Source organism: Diabrotica undecimpunctata, chromosome 7 (assembly GCF_040954645.1).
Source record: "Diabrotica undecimpunctata isolate CICGRU chromosome 7, icDiaUnde3, whole genome shotgun sequence".
NCBI classification, from domain to species: Eukaryota; Metazoa; Arthropoda; class Insecta; order Coleoptera; family Chrysomelidae; genus Diabrotica; species Diabrotica undecimpunctata.
The window spans coordinates 109805935-109828464 of record NC_092809.1 but is presented as its reverse complement, the minus strand read 5'-3'; the positions used below and the strand labels follow the sequence as shown (position 1 = coordinate 109828464).

Below are 22530 nucleotides of genomic sequence, written 5' to 3'. Positions count from 1 at the left end.
AAGTTTTTAACATTATGAAGAAGCGCAAAATCCGTTATCTATGACATGTGTACGGGGGAACACATTAGGAGCTGTTGAGATTGTTGATAGAAGGAAAAATTACAGAAAGCAGAGGTCCTCGTGGGTGATCATCATAATAAAATCATCATAATAAAACATCAATTGTGGCTTAACCCCATTTAAACATAATATTTAACAGAATTTACTATTGCCACTATGTAAATACAGTATAATAAATTAATAGTATATATAAATTTAATATGATAAAATAATACGAAGCTAATTTCATTTTATAAAAATAATTGCAGAAAATTCAATAAAATTAATATATAGGTATAACGTTGTTCTAAAAATAAAAAACAGCTTCAAAATGGGTTCGATTATTGTTTAAGTGTCTTATCTGAACTGTCTAAATGATGTCAATGATATGGGAGTAAAAGTTGTAGCAAGATACAAATAAGCCAAGTAGTCAACCTAATGTGATTCATAGATAATGCACGTGATAGTAATTCGGTAAACGTAGAACAGAACTCGCCAAAGCAAGGTGTGTTCACCCGGTGGGTGTAATAATCAATGAAACCGTTAATTATGCCCATGACATGGTTATGGCAGCTGGAAGATTAATTGTATTGAAAAGCAAACGGTATATCTTTTGGGAAACGTATACGTACATATCGAAACATTTTGCAATATCATAATTTTAATCAGGTAGAGCTACTAGCAGAGCGGCGCTAGAGAAAGTTATGACAAACGTACACGGTGTCCTTATAACAGTCGAATGCATTATCTTAATGAAATTAATATTCCATACAAATATTGACAAACATTGTTTTGTATTTTTTAATTCATATGCACACGTTGACACAAGTTTACACTAATTTCTAAACACAATCAACATAATACGATTAAATTAATGGCACACTTTTTTGTAGTCAAGATAATAAAATTAATGAGACATTGCACAGGATATAGGATAGGTTGACATAAGGAATATTGTCTCTTTAATGTTCAAGTATATCTAAAGAATGATAAAGAAAGATTTTTAGGAAGAAATGCTAGAAAATGATCTTCCCGTTATACCAATGGGTTATTAAGCTTATGGTACTTTTTAGTGAAATAGCACTATCTAGCTAGCTTATCTGAATAACAGAGCAAATGCCAACATGTACAACACCAACTGGGACGTGTACGAATTCATCAATTATTAGAGCTTTTAAAATACAGCAAACTGGTCTCCGGTATTCCTAGGAGACCTAAAAACTGATCACCTCAGATAGGTAAACTTCATCCCAAATTTAGAAATTCGTTCACATAAAAAAAATTCTATTATATAGAAGATATTTATACAGTGATGAGTGCCTTAAGAACCGGCAAAATAACGCAAAAGATAGAAAACATAATACGTTGTTAAATAAAAAGAGATGAAAGTATTAGAGGTGGGTTTCCTCTAATACTTTCTCTAGTACATAGTTTCCCACCTTTAGACGTTAGCTAATGAGCTAGTTGACTTTAGTCATAATATTACAAGTATGATGTCGAACATTAACATTTTTTAAATTTCGCATAAAGTAAAAACTGATTGAAGGCAATAAAGCAAATGTAAGTAATAAACAGTTTAATTAGTAGTAATTTGATAATTAATTCTGTGTTGACGAATACAGAATAACAAGCTATGATAATTCTGTATTGAGAATGTGTATGCGACGTCACAAATCACAGTTTATTATTGATAAATACTTTAATTTTGGATAAAAACATACTCGTACTTAAACTGTTTTTACTTACATTACGTGATACGTCTTACTATGACTGAAGTCAACTAGCTTATAAGCTAACGTCTAAAGGTGGGAAACTTTCGATAGATCTAATGTAATGTAAAGTAAATTATAGGTTTATATCGATAATTTCTCACCTCTACTACTTGCATCTCTTTTTATTTCACAACGTATTATGTTTTCTATCTTCTGCGTTATCTTGCCGGTTCTTAAGGCACTCATCCCTGTATATTATGTATATAGATATTTATGTAATTAAAAGAACAATAATAACTCACATCACTGTTATTTAGTTTATAGATAATCTTCACTGTTCAATAAAAAAATAAAATTGGTACAACCTAAATTATCCAAATGCTTGTGTGGCTTGTAGAAAGGATATCATTTTAACCAACTTGGTATTCAGGCTGGGATTTCGGAACGTTGAATCTATTGGCAGCAGAAACATATATTCACCATAAAAATCTGTAGGATTGGGCGGCTAAGCAAACGGGATATTTCACAAAAATTACCGAATAACGGTAATTCTTCGAATTGCTGAGGGTTTTTCATTCTGGTTTCAGAACACATACCATAAATCCATAGCTAAGGTAACTTCGGGCCAATAAACATAGATATTTGAAATATACAAGAAAAAAGGAATTTTTCGGCTTACCTCGTCAAGAGACCACCCAAACAAAATTTTGTCCTGTATGCTGGGCGTTCAAAGAAAGAAAGGAAAGACGAATTGCGGGAATGTTACCAGCGCTCGATAACCCTCGCTTTTGGAGCCAAAGTCGGAACTATTATGAACTGCAGTTGGATAATTGAGGTAATTTAGATGCTTCCGCACTCGGTGAATAGACGGAGTGAAAACATTATTTTAAATATTTACTAGAAATTATAATAATGAATTTTTGAAAGTTAAAAAAAAAATTTGAATCTTTTGAAACGTTTACAACCTTACAGGGACCCACCCTTTTACCGCTTGCTTGCATTGATAACTTATGTAAAATAACTTTTGGAATTACTCTTGTTATTGTAGAGTTAAATCTAAAATAACGTAAGGCTACAAATGCATGCATGTCCCCGCTCTTTTTTATGTATTTCAACAATACAAAACCTGAACATATAAAAACGTTTTTAAAACGAGAGCTTTTTCACTATTACATTTGTAATTTGTCGGAATATTGTGACATTTTTTTTTAAATATTTAAATTTTTGTCTTCTTACTTTTGTGTGAGACAGACCCTGTTTGCTACTAAAGCACCACCCCAAAACAAAATCCCATAACTCACCAACGATGAAAACTTTGCAAAATAAACCATCTTCCTTGCTTTAACTCCATATCACTCTTTTCAGAAACTTGAGCAAGTAAATGACAGAGTTGAGTGTTTTTATGAACCTGCAGACTGACTGTGAGAGGTATAAGAATAATCGAGAAGGAGTCTTACAATTTTCGAGATTATTGATTTTATTGGTTTTTATATTTATAACTTTTTTTTGGTTTTTGAGTCCGTCAAAAAATCATTTTATAGTTTATTTTGAAAGCTACAAGGTGGTGTACCTATATTAAATTCTTTTCGAGCCTTTCGTTTAAAAAAAATTGCGCTGAAAGGGTTTGAAGATGGTGCTGAACACACACCTTTAAACAATCATATCTTAATTATTTTTAAGTCTATTGAAATAAGAAATTCAAAATCTTTAGTAAGAAAAGCCGTTTTTTGTATTCCAGTACTTTTTTTGGATCTTTTTTAGTTGTTGAGCTTTTTTGGAAAAAAAAGGAATTTTTTCAAAAAATCCGAAAATAGTGTCTTCACTTTAAATTTTTTTTTAATTAAACATTCTAAACCAGTTAAACTTTTAGAATGTAATGTTTGTTTATAAATAAAGTAAATTGTAAACGAGCAACAAATAGTTTCAAATAAAAAAATATAAGCGGACTTTATTTTTGTCCGCTATATAAGTTTTGATAAGTTTTCCATAAAATTTTCCGTTTTTCTGTTATTCAACATATGTTTTGGATTTTTGTATTCGATGAATAAGTATGCTGTTTTCGAAAACTCAAAACTTTGTTAATATTAAGTTTACGGTAATAATAACGAATTATAACGAATATCCTTAAAAATGATAAAGGGGATATTATTACTGATATGAAGGAGATATTATGTCACTGGACCAATTACATCCAACAACTACTTAATAATGAAAGAGAAGAACTGTCATTAGAAATCACCGAGGATACCGGACCACCAATATTAAGAGAAGAAGTCATCTATGCCATCAAAAACACAAAAGAGGGTAAAGCTACTGGACCAGATGATGTGCCAATCGAATTATTAAAACTCATCGATGAAGATGTTATTGATGTAATGGTTCAACTCTTTAATCTAATATATCAGACTGCCACAGTCCCCAGACAATGGCTGCAATCGGCAAAAAGCCAAGTGCAACAACTTGCTCAGATCACAGAACAATAGCTTTAATGAGTCACACACTTAAAACATTTTTGAAAATAATTCACAGCAGAATTGTTAAAACTCTTGAATATGAAATTAGTGGCACACAATTTGGCTTTAGAAATGGTATGAGTACAAGAGATGCTTTGTTCGGCTTGAATGTGCTGGCTCAGAGATGCATGGACATGAATCAGGACATGTACTTATGTTTTGTAGACTTTGAAAAGGCATTTAATATCTAATTTATATTGGAATCAAACTACCAAGGTAAGAGTTGACAACCAGTACACCCAAAATATCAAAATACAGAGAGGAGTCCGCCAGGGTTGCGTGCTGTCCCCACAATTTTTCAATGTCTACAGTGAAGCGGTATTTCAAAAAGCGTTCTCAGACTCAATAGAAGGTATATCTATCAATGGAGAAGTTTTGAATAACTTACATTTTGCAGACGATACAGTAATAATGACGGATAACAACAATGATTTACAGAACGTAATGCAATGCCTTAATGAACGCTGTCATGAGTACGGACTGAAGATAAATTTAAAGAAAACTAAATGCATGATCATGACTAAATCTGCACATGCAAATATCCAATTGACTATTGAAGATACTGCAATTGAGAGTGTTAATAACTATAAATACTTAGAAACATGGATAACATCAGATGTAGATCAAACCAAAGAAATTAGGACACGCATTGAAATAGCACGTGCATCATTCATTAAACTTAAAAAGTTTCTTTGTTGTCGGGATATAAGGTTAGAACTACGCCTGAGAATGCTTCGATGTTACGTGTTCTCTACTCTTCTTTATGGGTTGGAAGCGTGGACACTAAAACAAGTCCATCTGAATAAGTTGGCTGCCATTGAATTTTGGTGTTACAGAAGAATCCTACGAATATCATGGATTTAAAGAATGTCAAACGTAGAAGTAACTAGAAGGATAGGCAATGAGGCGGAAATAATATTAACTATCAAAAGACGAAAACTTGAGTTCTTAGGACATGTGATGAGAGGGCAAAAATACGCATTATTACAACTTATTATGCAAGGACATAATAAATATGAAAAGCACATATTGGCGTAGGGTAGATTTTGATCTTTGAGCTATTTTCTACCCACTGTCAAAATATCAAGCAAATCCATGCATATAGGAAGACTTCTGAGCAGAAAATCTACTAATTGAATCCTGAATATCCTGGACTTTAAAAATATTTGTTTACCGTGTGTTGGGTATTGTTTTATTTATTAGTTGATCTGTTTATTACAAATGATGCAACTCAAAATTTATATAACAACAAAAAAGAACAATGATATTAAAAACAAAGTTAAATTCAATTATATATATTAGAAATAAATTATTGATGGAAACAATTATTTAAATAACAGTTGACGTTTAATATAAGCAATGCTTTTCAAAATACATTTATTTATTTCAAACTCATTATTATTAGAGACTTTTTAATACTTTTATTTTTCTGGAGAAACGTGGACTAGATTCTAGCTATATGTGTGTATAAAAACGGAACTCCTGTTTTCGTATAAATATCCTCCCTCGTGGCTATAGAACCATTCAACACTAGGCATTCACACTCTTTCGCTAGTAATTTTATTCAAAAACCGAAAGTTGCATGCAGAAAATTGGTAACTCATTTGAATAATATTTCAGCATGTTTACAATAGAATAAATATGTAAGTATTTATCTAAAATCACGCGTTGTGAACTAATGAAAATTGCTGTAAAAATATGTTATAGGTACTTATAGGTGGAGATAATAAAATGAGATAAGAAGAAAGTTCTTATCTTGTTCGTGGATGCCTTTTATCGTAGACATTCTGGAGAATTATATACTAAAAGAGCATTAAGTTGGCGTTGATGTTAGCATGGGAATCAGAACTAGAAATCGTGCATTTCTGTGTAAATTTATTGTATGATTCATACTTTGTAGTAAAAGGAAAGAAGCAGATATTGTCGAAATATGTAATTTTACTGCAACAAACTCTAGAATTTACGAGATATATGCATAGTGTACATTCTAAAATGTTTATAATCGAATGCACTGCTTAAGAACTATTATTTTAGTTACAATAGTATACATTTATTTATGATATGTGCATCTGGTTTTTATTTGAATGATGGTAACTTAACGGAACGTAAGGTTGCATTAACAGGTAAATTATTTAGTAAAAATATTTTCCTTAGAAATACAAGTTACTTACCAGTATATTTAAAGGAAATTTAACTATGCCCCTTTTGGGCATATGTATTTTTGGTTTCTAAAATTAACGTAAATATACATTTACGTGAATACATAACATTTTCAAAACTCAGCAAAAAAGCAAGCATCTTCCCTTTTTAATTGCCTCAATTACCTCCTTATCAAATTAAGGAAATGTATTATCAAATCTTATTCTTTTTCTTCTTTGTGTACCCTGCTTGTTTTCAAGCGTTATCCATCTTCGTATTAACAAGATGATGAAGTGTTTCTCGATCGGCAGCTAGATGAAACAATTTCTTGACCGTTCAACCTGTCAATTGTCTCTAATGTTACGCAATTAATAATCCCTTATTTTTTTCTCACATCCCGCGATTTTTTATTTGCAGGCATTTTTAATATGATCATCTTTGAACCGTCTGTCCATTCTTTCTTAACTGTATATTGGTATCATACCGTCTAAGTTTCGTCTAATGTGTTTTAGGTATATATTAGGTCTGTTAATAATTCTTTGTCTTTTCATAACTGCTCGACGTCTATCTATTGTTTTTAAATTTAAAACCCCCTACAGTTCAGTGTTCAAGAAAACAGGAACTGAATGTGGAACCAAAAAATGTAATAAGCATTTGAAAAGGACACTATGGTGGAATAAAGAAGTGAAGGTAGAAATAAAAAAAGAGAATGGCATGAAAAAATTACATCGAAACAGGATTAAAAGAAGATACGCAGATTAATCCAACAAGCAAAAGCAAAATCATGGAAAGACCACAAAAAAAATGGATACAACCAGTAGAAGAGGCGGAAAAAGTTAAACCAAAATCACTCGCAGGAAATAGAAAAGAATGGAAGAGATCGAAGAATGGAAATTAAAAGAGCTAACCCAAATTTGACACCCTGATAAAGTAAAAGGGAGGGAAGAAAGAAAGAAATTTAAAGCCCATTTTCTTTATCCAATTTTGAACAGTTTTCTTACAGCACTTCATGTTCTGACCGATTGTTTCCAACTGCTTTTTCATTATTTCTGTTGTAGGTATTTCATTGCCTCTGTAGCAATTGTAGTTTGTGGTTTTCAATAGTTTTATAAGTAAAGCATCTATAGGTCTTGAAAATTTATAGTCACATCGCTTCTTGCGATGATAGGATCCGTTTTTAACCATAATGTATACAAGTGATGGATTCGACCGTTACTTGATGGAAATTCATTTGAGAAAGGCACGCTGCCGAAACAGCTGTAGTGATAAGATAATTATAATAAATTTTGTGGAAGTTTTGAAAACAAAGTTTTTAGTGTCTTATTATTTTATAATGTATATAGTTGAAAGTGGAATTTCTGTTAAATCAGAAGTTGCTTGTGCCAACAGTTTTTCATCGAAACCGAATTTCTCATGAAGAATTATACACATTGAGACATAATTACTGTGTTTCAGCCTTTAAATACATTTAAATCTTTTTTACGGGTACTTTTTTTTCAAGAAGTATATTCACACTGCACTGGCACTTTTTACAAAATTCGTGTTGATATCGTACGCAATATATTCAACCACATTGTCCCACGGACGCCATATCACTATTCAAAATAAAAAAGCTACAGCAAACAACATTCTACACTCTAGTAAGGAACTGCTTCCCAACTAAAACGCTTCGTACAGGTATCCGGTCTGTATCCGGAAAATTTATCAATCGTCGCCACATATAAAGTGTTCTACAATATATGTTAGCACAACTATAGCCTTCTCAACATGTATATTAACTTCTTCTTCTTCCTTCGTTTATGTAGGCTTTAACGCCTGTTTCTTCTTCAATATTAGCCTCCTAAATTGTTTAAATTATCGCACCATCTTTTTCTTGGTCTCCCAATACGTCTTCGTCCATTTGGTGACTTGTATGTTAATATAGGTCTAATTGCTGATTTATAGATTCTTGTTTTTTGTATCTTGTCATAGGTGTTTGTTCTTCCAGATTGTGTCTAAGAGATCCCGCCGCTTTACTTGCTTTTAAACTTTGTTGTCGTACTTCTTCTTCAACATATATTCCCAGATATCTAAACCTTGCTTCCTGCTATATTATTTTTCCATCAATTTCGATTTTACATCGTAGTGGGTATTTAGATGTTGTCATACATTTGGTTTTTTCTGCTGATATTCTCATATTGAATTTCTTGGCTGTTGTATTGAAGGTGTGTGTTAATCTTAGGTGCTCGTTTTCTGACCTTTACGTACTGCTTGTATTATTTCGTCCATTATTATATGAAAGAGAAGTGGGCTTAACAAGTCACTGTCTGACGCCGCTTTGTACTGGTATAGACTGTGTTAGTTTTCCATTTATCTTTGCCTGTATTCGATTATGGAAGTAGATGTTTTCGATGGTTTGTATCATATTGATTGGTATGTTTCGTTTCGATTGGTGCTGCGTTCTTAGGGCGAGGCTTACTACACAGCCATAGTAGAATAATAGAGTTTTGAAAGTAGAGTCTTTTGTGTGAATAATTTTGACAAATCTGCGAAACTACAAATATTCCTGTAATTTACCCAGCTCATCCGATCTCAACACACAAAATAACTCAAATATGAGTTAATGATGCAAGAAAGCGGCCCCCTGAATTGCCCTTAAGTTTTTTTCTTTGACGATTCTGAGAATTCTAGATCAGCTAAATCAATTTTAAGAGTTGAATTAGTCAACTCTTTTCAGCAATCCGATTCACTGATCCAAAGAGTCAACCATTTATTTGAATAAAATAAATATTGTAGGTAATGACATGATTCGTTGACAAAAAAGAATAGTTAAAATAATAACAGGTATCATATAGAAATTTAGGCCTGTCGGTTACGGCTGAGTGTTATTAATAATTGTACAAAATGAGATAGTTATGTTATTTGTAATGACAATGATAATGAGCTCGATAATCATTTTATTATAATGTTTTATTATATTTGCACAATGTTGTTATTATCGGAGGATTATTTTGTATTAATTAGCCGGATGTGGTTTTTCTCCTTCCGCAACAATTGTGTATTATTTATATGATAATTTATTAATTAAAGCCAACAACACATTATTTGTTATTATTGTATTAGGTAAACGAACAAGTGGTCACGAGAACCCACGGCCGTCACACTTTACTGTAAATGATATTAAAATAGGAATAATAATCACAAATGACAGTTATATTATGTACAGAGATAATTTAATTTGACTTCATAATAAAGTAATTACGGATTCGTTTCCAACAATGAGAGCATCCAGATTGACCTTCACAGTAATGCCGATAGCATATGCAGACAAGACTTTACGCTATTAACATACAAAATAAGTACTATTAACTTTCGCACATAACGTATTACAGAGCGATATAATAAAATAATAATTATCACTGTCCAAGTCGCTGACATCAATTCGTCTGTATAATCGACATTTGAAAAAGACGTTTACATAACTGAAGTGTGGCTTAAGAAATTTATACGTCACCTATGGACTAGTTTTAGAACGAGATATAGAAATAATGTTCAATAATGAACTATTCCAAATGAACAATTTTTTCAAAAAAAAAACCACAGAGAAGATGGACATGGCAAAGTCCTAATGGAAAAACTCAAAACGAAATAGATTTTAGTATCACGGACAAAAAACACACCGTTAAACACATCACGGTTCTAAACAGATTTGTTACAAGTAGCGATCATAGAATGGTACGAGGTAAAATAGAAATAAGCTAAAGAAGAAGAGGTATATACTGGCTGAAAAAAGAATGGCGACGAGTATATTAGATGTAAAAAGCAGACGTGGTGCAAACTGTGACTCAGACCATCTGCTAGTACAGGCACGGTTTAGATGCAAAATCAGTCGACAGGTAAAGGAAAAATATACAAAACAAGAAAAACTAAACTTAGACAACCTAAAAGTCTCTGAGGTACAAGAAAGATTTGAGAGAACAGTGGATGAAAAATTACTAGAAGAAAACAGAGCAGACTCCACAATAGAAAACCAATGGAACACAATAAGCAGTATCATACTCAACACAGCGAAAGAAGTCTTAGGAACAAAGACACAACGGAGAGAAGAAACATGGTTCGATGAAGAATGCAAACAAGCTATACAGGAAAGAAATGAAGCGCATAAGAATTACATACTCAGACGTACTAGAGAGAGAAAAACAGAACATGAGAACAAAAGACGAAGAGCAGATAAACTGTGCAGGCAGAAAAAGAGAAAGTATGAAAACCAACGGATACTAAACATAGAGAGAGAGTTTAAGGAAAACGAAACACGTAGCGCATACCAATTTATCAAACATCTAAGACAAGGATACAAACCGAGGACTAGCCTCTGCAAAAATAAGAAAGGTGAAATCATTAGCGATATGGACGAAATTAAGAGAACCTGGATGACATATTTTAAGGAATTACTAAACAAAGGGACACAACTACCATTACAACAACAGTGGCAGCAGCAGGCACGACAGGAGGTACAACAACAAGAACTGGGGAAAGATGGAGAAGAAAATGAATTAACTAGACCCCCAACGCTAGAGGAGGTCCAAACGGCAATCCACATACAAAAAAGCCATAAAGCACCGGGAATAGATAAAATACCGGCAGAACTACTCAAGCAAGGAGGAAGGAATTTGACACAACAGATGTACCAGCTAATACGAGAGATATGGATAGAAGAAGAAATTCCCCAACAATGGAAGAAAAGTATAATCTGCCCTATTCATAAAAAAGGAGACAAACTGTTGTGTCAGAATTATAGAGGCATCTCTTTACTTTGTTCGGGATACAAAATACTCACAAACATCATTAATCGAAGACTACAACCTCTCACGGAAAAAATCATCGGGGAATATCAAGCAGGGTTTAGGCAAAATAGATCTACCATTGACCAACTATTTACAGTTAAACAAATACTAGCCAAAGCATGGGAATATGACATGGACGTTTACAATCTCTTTGTAGATTTTAAACAAGCCTATGATTCAATAGATATTACATACCATCACAATTAATACGACTAGTGCAAATGACAATGACAGAAACAGAAGCACAGGTATGTATTCAGGGACAGATCACTGATGCGTTTACGATAACGCAAGGACTGAAACAAGGCGACGGACTAGCTCCAACGCTCTTTAATCTTGTTCTGGAATATGTAATTAGACGGTTGACGGTGAGCGGAAATAACATACTTACAAACAAGTCTACCCAATTAGCAGCATACGCAGATGACATAAACATAATGAGCAGAACAATGAATGCAGCGGAAGAAACCTACGTTGAGTTGAAACAGAGTGCAGAAGCAGTAGGGCTAGCAATAAATACAAATAAAACAAAACTACTCATACAAACCAGATCAAATAGACCGGTGCAACAACACTTTATTGACGATATAGAACATGTAAATAGATTCACATACCTAGGAATGGATCTGGTCGCAAGCAATGAAGAAGAACCGGAAATAAATAGAAGGCTTGTGCTGGCAAATAAAGCCTATTTCGCGATGGGCCACATATTCAAATCGCGAGACGTACACCGGAAAACAAAACTCCGGGTCTATAAAACAATAATCAGGCCCATAGTAAGTTATGGTTGCGAAACATGGGTGGTGACACAGAAATCTGCCAATGCATTAGATGTGTTTGAAAGAAAAATATTACGTAGGATCCTGGGCCCAATAAGTAAAAACAACAACTGGCGAATTAGGTACAATAGAGAAATATACGAGCAATATAGCGAACCACCTCTAGCACAACATACTAAACTGCAGAGATTACGATGGGCAGGGCACGTGGTCCGCATGCATGAGAATAGAATCCCCAGAAAATTATTAAATGCAAGAATGCAGGGAAAAAGACCTGTTGGAAGACCTAAAAAGAGATGGGAAGATGAAGTCGATGAGGATGCCAGGAACTGCCTGGGAACGCGTTCATGGAAAAGAACAGCGGTAAATAGAGATGGTTGGAGAAGCCTGTTGAAGGAGGCCAAGGCCCGATTTGGGCTGTAGCGCCATTGGATGGATGGAAAGAAGAAGAGGTATAAGATGATTAACAAGAAGAACAAATAAAAATTAGATGAAACCATCAGATGTAGATAGTTTTTAGCAATGTATTTCCGACATACTTAGTAGTCCTGAAACAGAAAATAATATAAGCTACTTAAATAATAAATTAACAAATGCCTTACTGGAAAGTCAAAACAAATTCTATCCTAAAACTCAAAATACCACGCAACTAATGCAGAAAAGAAGAGAAATGAGAAGCGAGACGGAAACCAAAGCCGACGAACTACAAAAATTAAATAAAGAAATATCCAAAGCTGTTAGACAAGACACTCGAAAATAGAACCCAGAACAAATCGAACATACCATTGAAAACGATAGAAGTATGAGAGTATTGAGGAAATGGTCATCTTACAACCAACAGAGAAGAAACTCTTAAAATAGTTGAAGACTTCTACAAATTGCTGTACACAAGCCAACACAAAGCAAATAGCAGAGAAAATCAACCACCAGAAATATTAATAAGGAAAAAAGACGTTGTTAACCAAGGATCAGATCACCGGAAATTACAATAGACGAAATAAAACTAGCCTTAAGAAAAGCTAAGAATAACAAATCGCCATAAGTCTTCTTAGACCTATAAGTCTTCTTAGTCACCTATACAAACTTCTTACACGAATAGTAACGAATCGTCTTAAGAAAAAACTTGATTTCTACCAGTCAATATAGCAAGCGAGATTTCGTACCGGATTTGGACCAAATGATCACCTACAGGGCATTAAAACGGTAATAGAAAAGACTATCAAATACAATCGACCACTCGTTCTGTCTTTTGTAGATTTCCATAAAGCCTTTGACACGGTAGAATTTGACAAAATCCTGGAAGCAATACAAACATGCCGCATTGACTACCGATATACAAGGTTAATTTACAATATATACAAAAACGCAACTATGTCGGTAAAACTACATAAAAACACGAATCATATACCAATCGGCAGAGGAGTGCGACAGGGTGATACCTTATCACCTAGACTGTTTACCGCAGTACTAGAATATGCTTGTAAAAAACTTAACTGGGAAGAGAAAGGCCAGATTATTGACGGTAGATGATTAACAAATTTGAAATTCGCAGACGACATAGTTTTGCTCTCGGACATCAAAGATATCAGAATTTTTAATTTTCTTTAAACGTTCTTAGTCCTTTTGCTGTTAATTGGGTAATAGTCAGTGTTTCAACGTGACATATCTTTAAATTGTAAACATTTTGTGATTAGATCTCTCTTTTTTAGGTAGTTTCAGTGTCTTTATGTCTTATTTCCTAAAACACTTATTTATTTTTAAATGCCTCAAACTAGTTTATCGAAATATCCTATGAATATACTTTTCACACGTAACACCTTCCCACATTTCCACACATTTACTATGATTATAATTTACTACGTTAGTACAGATGATCATGTGTGGAGCCTAAGACAAAAATCAAGAGAGTTTCAAAGACTTATGATAATATGCTTCGTTAACTATCAGAAGGCATTCGATTGTGTAAGTTGGATAAATCTTTGGCCTATTTTAATAAAGCTGGTGACACTTCTTAAAATCTTAACGAGTTCTTATTCCATTTCGTGTTGTTTTTGCCATTAATCATACTTTCGCTTCATGTAAGGTAATATTCAGCACTATGCTCTAAAGATCCTTTAAGTGTTGTTCCATATCACTCCGTGGAATGTTTTCGTGGCTTGCTTTTCCCGTGCTATTTTCAGTTCTGTATCTTTCATAAAAGTACCATCTCGGCGTATGATTGTGATCTATATATATTTTAAATAGTGTAGGTGATAGACCACATCCCTGTTTGAGGCCATTGACATGCCATTTTGATTGACTCGATTACAGATGTTTTAGTATAGACTATTACTAAAAATATTGTTTTTTTAACGTAAATATCAACAGAAAAGCTCGTTCTAAACAAAGTTTTAACCACAGTCGTAAAAAAAGTTTAACACAATGAAGACTCAGTTCTAATCAAACACATAAGATGCCTCTATAAAACAGTTTAGATGCCAAGAACTCGCCTTTTTCTAAACACTGATTACTAGTTCGGCACCTATTTACTAATAGTATATACACAACCCTTACAATAGAAAATGATTTGCGAGTATGAATTTTAATAATTAAATCAAAATGTAATGGTGGAAATTAAATGCAATGAAAATGTTAATAATATACGTGTATTATAACTATAGCATTAATTATAGAATTGTATCAAATTTAATATTTAAATTATAACCTATTTTAATTACATCTGTACAGAGATAATTCATTAAGGGGAACTATTTCCATGTAGAAATAATGTATAATTTCAATGTAAACTCCAATCAATACCTAGATATTTACTATCAATAATTTAGCAACTGACGCTATGTTAGAACATATTTTATTATAGATTGTAAATACGCCTTTATAAAAAAGTATAATTAATTTTATTTAATTATACGTATCTCCCCTTGTTTGGCTTATCTATCTATATAAAAAAGCTAGGAAGACAAGTCGCACTGTCCGGTAGGGTAACTAGGTATTAGGAAAGAAATCTGAACTACCAACAACATCTGACATTTCAATCATATTTTGTTCTTGAAACGACACTTTTAGTTAATAAAACTAATAATTTTTTTAAGAAAAAAAAAGCAGATACACATATATCACAGAAAGTGATGGAGTCGAAAAAAGCTGGGCAAAAATTAAGTCTAATATTTTAGCCTCGGTCAAGGAAGTTCTTGGTGAAAGAAATATAAATAAAAATAAATCGTTCCCAAGACAAAGAACTCCATGGTTTTGTAGAGAAGTGAAGGAAAAATGTAAAGAAAAGAAAAAAGCTTACCTGAAATACATGTCAACCAAAGCAAAAGAGGCATACCATAATTCCAAGACAATCAGAAACGAAACACATGCACTTATAAGAAAAATAAAAAATGATCACTAAGAACGCTTTTCGAAAGAAATGGAACATGATTTTTACGGTCTACAAAAGGAAATATGACGCTTCATAAGAGGTCAACGAACGGAGGTAAAGAAACTAATAGAACCGAAGCACATAGAAAAGGATACGTAGATTGACTACCTAAGAGCTCTATGCAAAGGAAGAACAAACGACGCTAGAACCGGAAACACCAGAAATTACCACAAATGAACAGCTTAATATAAATGTACAGGAAGTTTGGAAACCTTTGGTTTACTTGAAAACCTGAAGAACAGAAAAGCAGCAGGTAAAGACGGGATACCAAACGAATTACTGAAATATTGTGGAACAGCAATGACGGAACAATTAACAACTTTAATTAATAAAATTATAAAACACAATAAAATACCGGAAGAATGGAGAAGTTTTCGTAGTGGAAAATCGTTTACAGATGCAATATTCGTTATAAAGCAAATTACTGAGAAATCACTAGAGTATAATAGACCAGCATTTCTGTGTCTGATTGACCTACAGAAAGCGTTTGACAGAGTAAGACTTAAAGATGTAATCCATCTCTTGTATAATAGAGAAGTTCCCCTAAATATTATAAAAACTATCGAATACATCTACCACAACAACAAAATGGAAGTCAGAATAGATGGATAACTTACAGAACTTATAGAAATAGGCAGCGGAATAAGACAAGGAGATTCATTGAGCCCCATGCTCTTCAATTTGATCATGGATGAAATTATCGACAGGAGGGACAAAGAGCTCTGAAGCCTGGAGAACTATAAAAACGATGAGAACAACGACAAAAAACCAAGTCATAATAAATAGAATACCAGAGAACACATGAGTAGAGCATTTTGAGAACTTATTAACAGAGAGAAGAGAAAGGTTTAAACAGACAAATGAACAAGTGGAAGTAGAAGGAAGAATCGAAATATCGATAGAACAAGTGAATGAAGCAGTTAAGGGAATGAAATTAAAAAAATCTCCAGGACCAGGCGGAATACATCCAGAGTTGATTAGATATGGATCATCAAAACTGTTTGAGATGATCCGAAAATTATTCGAAAGATGCTTAAACGGAGAAGAAGTTCCAGAAGAATGGAGACAATCGTATATCTCTCCAATACACAAGAAAGGCACAAAGATGGATCCTAAAAACTATAGAGGGATCGCAGTGATTGCTACTATAGGCCGACTATACTCAAAAGTACTACGAAACCTGATAGAAAATGATATCAAAGACAAACAACCCGAAGAACAAGCGGGATTTAGGGCCGGACGCTCCACTATGGATAATATCTTCACATTAAAAATTGCAATGGAAAAACGAGTGCAGAGAAATAGAGAAACTCATATAGCTTTAATAGATTTGGAAAAAGCATATGACAGTGTACCGATCTCCCAACTATGGATAGAAATGGGTAACTTGAAAATAAACCCAATTCTTATTAACGCCACTCAAAAATATTACGAACAAAACTTTGCGAGAATTAAAATGGGACAAGAAATCACCTCTCCTTTTCAAACAACAAAAGGACTACGACAAGGCTGCTGTCTGTCACCCACCTTATTTAAAATCTATTTGGACAGATCCTTAGTGAAATGGGTAAAAAAATGCAGAAACATGGGAATAACGGTGGAAGAAAACAAGCTATATACACTTTTCTTTGCGGATGACCAGGTAGTAATTGCCGAAGACAGCTACGATCTTAGCTATATGGTAAGAAAACTGCAAGAAGAATATGAGGTGGCAGGTCTAAACATGAATATGACAAAATGTGAATATCTCTCAGTGGGAACAGATGAAATATGTGACCTAGTCTTGGAAGACGACAAAATCAAAGGCGTGCAATCCTGCAAATATTTGGGGGTCATTTTCAACAAGAAGGGAAATAGCGCAGATGAAATCAGGGAAAGAATAAACAAGGGCAGAGCAGCGACCCGTGCCTTAAACTCTCTTCTCTGGCAAAAAACAATTCGACGAGAAACCAAAAAACACATTTACGGTAGTATAGTTCAAAGTATTACACTTTACGGTTCGGAAGTATGGGACGTCACCAAAGCTAATAAAAACAAACTTATGACGACAGAAATGGATTATCTGAGACGAAGCTGCGGTAGATCGAAACTGGAGAGAGTTAGAAACGAACAAATAAGAAACGAAATGAAAATGGAGAGAAATATCAATGATGACATAGAAAGAAAACAATTAATCTGGTTCGGACATGTTAAAAGAATGCCAGAGTACAGATGGCCTAGGAGAGTACTGGAATGGATCCCTCCTGAAAGAAGAAAGAGAGGACGACCACGGAGAAGTTGGCGCAACGATATTGATGAAGCAATGGCGGCAAGAGACTTAGAAGAGGCAACTGCATATGACAGAAAAAGATGGAAATTGGGGGCGGAGAAGCGGCGACAGCCGTAATAAATCCGTTATTATATATATGAAATTATCGAAAGCGTTAACAAACGAAGAGGATACAAAATGGGAAACAAAGAAATAAAAATACTCTTTTACGCATATGACGCAATATTGATAGCCCAATATGAAGATAGTCTACAAAGACTGGTCCACATATTTAACATAAGAGCAAAAGAATTTAATATGACAATCTCATCTCAGAAAACTAAAACAATAGTAGTCAGCAAAGAACCAACCAGATGTAAAATAGAAATTGATGGCATCAGTATTGAACAAGTAATGGAAATAAAATACATGGAAATTACACTGTCTAGCTATGGACAAAGAAGTGAGAGATCAAGTACAAAAAGCAAAGAGACTGGCAGGATGCCTTAATAACACTATATGGCGAAACATAAACAACACTAAGATGCAGGCAAGAATTTATAAAGCCAGTGTAAGACAAATAATGACATATGCCTCAGAAACAAGACCCGACACAGCCACAATGCAAAGGTTACTGGAAACGGCAGAGATGAGAGTATTGAAAAGAATTACAGGAAATACGCTGGGAGATCGAAAGAGAAGTGAAGACATTAGAAGAAAATGTAACGTACAGTGTATAAATAAATGGACCCAAAATAGAGAGAAAAGAGAATAATAAAGAAAAAAAGTCAAAGAGAGCTGGGCTGAGCTGAGAAAAATTAAACTAAATAAATAATTACAGTAACATACATATTACAGTTACATAAATATTATGTATAAATTCTTCAATTTTAATTTACACTTGTTTTGATTCTATACTTCATTCTAAGACATAGAAATATATACAATGTTCATGCTCTATTCCAAAATCGATACGAAATATCTGTCAGTTGGCAACTCTTGACTTCTGTCATGCCCACGGTTCGTAGACTTACTACGGTTGCCTCTTCCGACTGGGGTGGGGATGCTTGAGTTACGTCACCAGTGTACACAAGAATACAAAACCCATTTATTCGCGATTGAAACTGAATGTAGAGGGCAGGTCGATTGCAGTGTTGATTGGTTGAAGGAGAAGGATTACGTCACGAGAGTACAGTTTCGGGCTTAATGTTCATTGGTTAGGCGGAAGAGGCAACCGTAGTAAGTCTATAAACCGTGTGTCATGCCAGCTTTACTTCTAAACCTTCTAAGTAATGGAGGTGACAATATTTGTTGTGCCAGACGTTTTTGCTCATAAAGTCATTTATATTATTTACATCTCCATTGGGGTAATTTGATAGTTTCTTTCTATTTAATCGTTAACCAATATACACGGTCTTTTTGATATTTTCTTATATCTCTTTGACATAACCTGTAATTTAACTAATTCGTCTAATTTGCCATTTGCTGTTATATATATATATATATATATATATATATATATATATATATATATATATATATATATATATATATATATATATATATATATACTACAATTTTTTGAAATAATTTTTTAAATTCAAATTATATTGTTAGAACAGTAATTTTTAAAACGAATTACGTTTGTTTTTATATTAAATTATTGCGTGATCATAAAAAAATATGGGTGGTCACAGTCACATATATAAAAAATAGATTAAAAATTCAGATTCAGATTAAAAATTTATTATAACAACACATTACAATAGCTGGAATGGCTTGATTTTTTTTAAATTCTTCAAGTACAGTACACTACCTTTATCTATATTTATAGCAAGTTCTTGTTCAACAAAAAGTCTTGCAGCATTGTTGATCGATTTTATTATGCTCTACTTAGAGAAAGTTTTGTCACAAGAACAACTTGTTACAGGAATTGTGGCAAATTTTACCATTAGTTGGTTAAACTGGGAAAATCAATTTTCTATTATGCTGACACATCCAATCAAGCCACTTTTATTAAATTAAATTTTACTTGTTCTTGTTATTAACTCTTACTTCAGTTTCTAATTCTAAAGAATTCAAATCAAAATGTTCGAAGGTGTATCTTTGATCTTGATTTCCTAGCTCATCTTCACTTAAAGATATGATTTTGTATAATGAATATTTTTTTTTATTCTTGGTCAAATTTAACGTTTAATGACGGAAGCATTGGGTCTGAAAGCTGATAAAATTAAAAGATAATTTTATTTGAAAATGTAATTTAAGAACTATGAAATAAGTCCCGAACCGTCAAAAAATATTAACATGGAAAGCTGTTACAACAATTTAAAAAAAATTTATTTTCGAGAAATTGAAAAATGGTCCTTAATAGTTTCTTCGAGCAAAATTTTGTATCCCTGCGGTCAATTTTAAAAAATCCAACGGTGGCCCGTATAATATGTACCTTATAATTTTTAACGTATTTATTACAGAAGTTTTACTTTTTAATTTAATATCTTGTTTATTTAATATTACTTAAAATGCTCACAGATCAGTTAGTCGCTAACAAAAGATTTCTCGTTTTTTGGCCTTATTAATTTTTTCTTGTCCACCTTTGGTTGGACATACCCTAACCACATGGGTGGAACTTCGTGAGCCTCTTTGTACCACACAGGAACTTCTCGAAGAACATGGTCGACCATGGAGTAAAAACTGCAGTAGCATAGCAGCTGCTATTTAAAACTCAACGTCTTCTTGATAATACATACATGCATTCAACAAGCGAAAAACGAAAAATCAACTAATATTTATACAGCGTGAGTCATAACTATTGGGACATAGACTAAGGACAGGTTATTTGGACCAAAATATGGCTATTGGGCCAAATATGCCTTAATAAAATGTTGCTGAGAAAAAAGATACAGGGTGTTAAAGTTAATTTTTGTTTTTCGTTTTTTGCTAATAGTTTCCCTGTATATTGCATAAATAGCTATCAAAATTGGCACAGAGGCATAATCTTAGACAAGAAATTGTATTTTATTTACAATTTTACGTTTTGTCATAGAGGGCGCCACGTGGATTATTCCTAATGATCAAATTAAGTCTAAACTTTTTCTGATGAAACTTTTTAGTAATTTTTATTAGAAAATATGACGTAAACATCATTTTTACGTAAAATTGGTACTCTTGTTTAAACATGATAATTTCAACCGTTTTCGATAATAACGCAGTCGAACTGCTTAGAGTCTTAAAAAAGGATTTCAAATATTATTTCATTTATGAAAAGTATGCTTTGGACTGTCAGATAATTGTTGTTGGTAAATGTCATTTGTTCAGAGTAAATTATTTTTGATGTGACAGTGTAGTGTAATGTTGCATTTTTTAAAAGTAATCATTACTTTTTTTGATTGAAATGCCTCGTCACAATCATTTTACTAATGAAGAAATGCGATATATGATTTGCGTATACGCACAAGAAAATTTTTGCGGTCGCTCGGCAGCCAGAAGGTATGGCATGTTATACGCAAACAGAAGGCAACCAAATCACAAAACTTTTGCAAGATTATATCGTAGTTTAGGTGAAACTGGGTCATTTCCTGAAATAAGTTCACGACATCTATCAGCAGCAACAGGAGTAAGTCAGTCGTCTATTGTTAGAATTCTAAAAAAAGAGAACCTCCATCCTTATCACTTCACTCCTGTTCAAAATTTACTTCCAACAGATCTTTCACGACGGTTACAGTTTTGCCAACGTATTCTGAATAAACATCGCAATGACAGACACTTTATTAAGAATATTATGTTCACCGACGAAGCAACTTTTACCAGACGAGGGGTTTTTAATTGGCGAAATAGTCATTATTGGGAAGAAGAAAACCCGCATACTATTAAAGCTAGACATTTTCAGCATGAGTTTAAATTGAATATTTGGTGTGGCATTATAGGCGACCAACTACTAGGGCCTTATGTTCTTCCTCCGAATTTACATGGAGATTCTTATTTATTCTTTTTGGAAAATACTCTTAGTGATATTTTAGATGATCTGCCACTGGATGTAAGAAGAAAAATGTGGTTTATGCAGGATGGAGCGCCACCTCATTTTTCATTACCTGTTAGAAATCATCTTAATGATGTATTTCCTCAACGATAGATTGCTGCAGAGGCAGTGATTTTCAATGGCCACCAAGAAGTCCTGACTACAACCCGCTAGATTTTTATTTTTGGGGACATATGAAGTCCTTAGTTTATGCCAATGAAAATAATACACGAGACAAACTTTGGAGATACATTCAAAATGCAGCTAATCTTATAAGGGGACAGAATAATATTTTTTTTAAGGTCCGAAAATCCTTTATAAAAAGAATTAGAAAAGGCATAGAAATCGGAGGAGACCATGTAGAACATTTAGTTTGAGTTTTTGTGAGTTCTTCTAAGTTAAAGTGTGTTTAGTTTTGATTTATCGTCAAAACGGAAACCTTACGTTAGTTGCAACTTTGTTTATTAGTTTGGTATTTGATAGTGGAATTGTAAATAAAATACTATTTCTTGTCTAAGATTATGCCAATTTTGATAGCAATTTATAAATATACAGGGAAACTATTAGCAAAAAACGAAAAACAAAAATTAACTTTAACACCCTGTATCTTTTTTCTCAGCAACATTTTATTAAGGCATATTTGGCCCAATAGCCATATTTTGGTCCAAATAACCTGTCCTTAGTCTATGTCCCAATAGTTATGACTCACCCTGTATAAATATTAGTTGATTTTTCGTTTTCATAAATATTGGTTTGAATCTTATGTAAAATATTGTACTTCTTGTCTACAAAGATATTCGTCTTAAAATACTAAAAGAGTAGGTTCCTTTATAAA

General features: G+C 33.2%; 1 protein-coding gene across 1 annotated transcript in view; it reads right to left on the bottom strand.

Moving 5' to 3' along the window:
* Positions 1-20361, bottom strand: part of LOC140446596 (uncharacterized) — an 86815-nt gene extending 66454 nt beyond the window's left edge. The window contains exons 1-2 of the mRNA XM_072539165.1: positions 20288-20361; positions 19713-19814 (exon numbers count right to left, since the gene is read on the bottom strand). Coding sequence (XP_072395266.1) covers positions 19713-19814; positions 20288-20361 — 176 coding nt within the window. The remainder of the gene's footprint in view (positions 1-19712; positions 19815-20287) is intronic.
* Positions 20362-22530: the final 2169 nt, after the last annotated feature.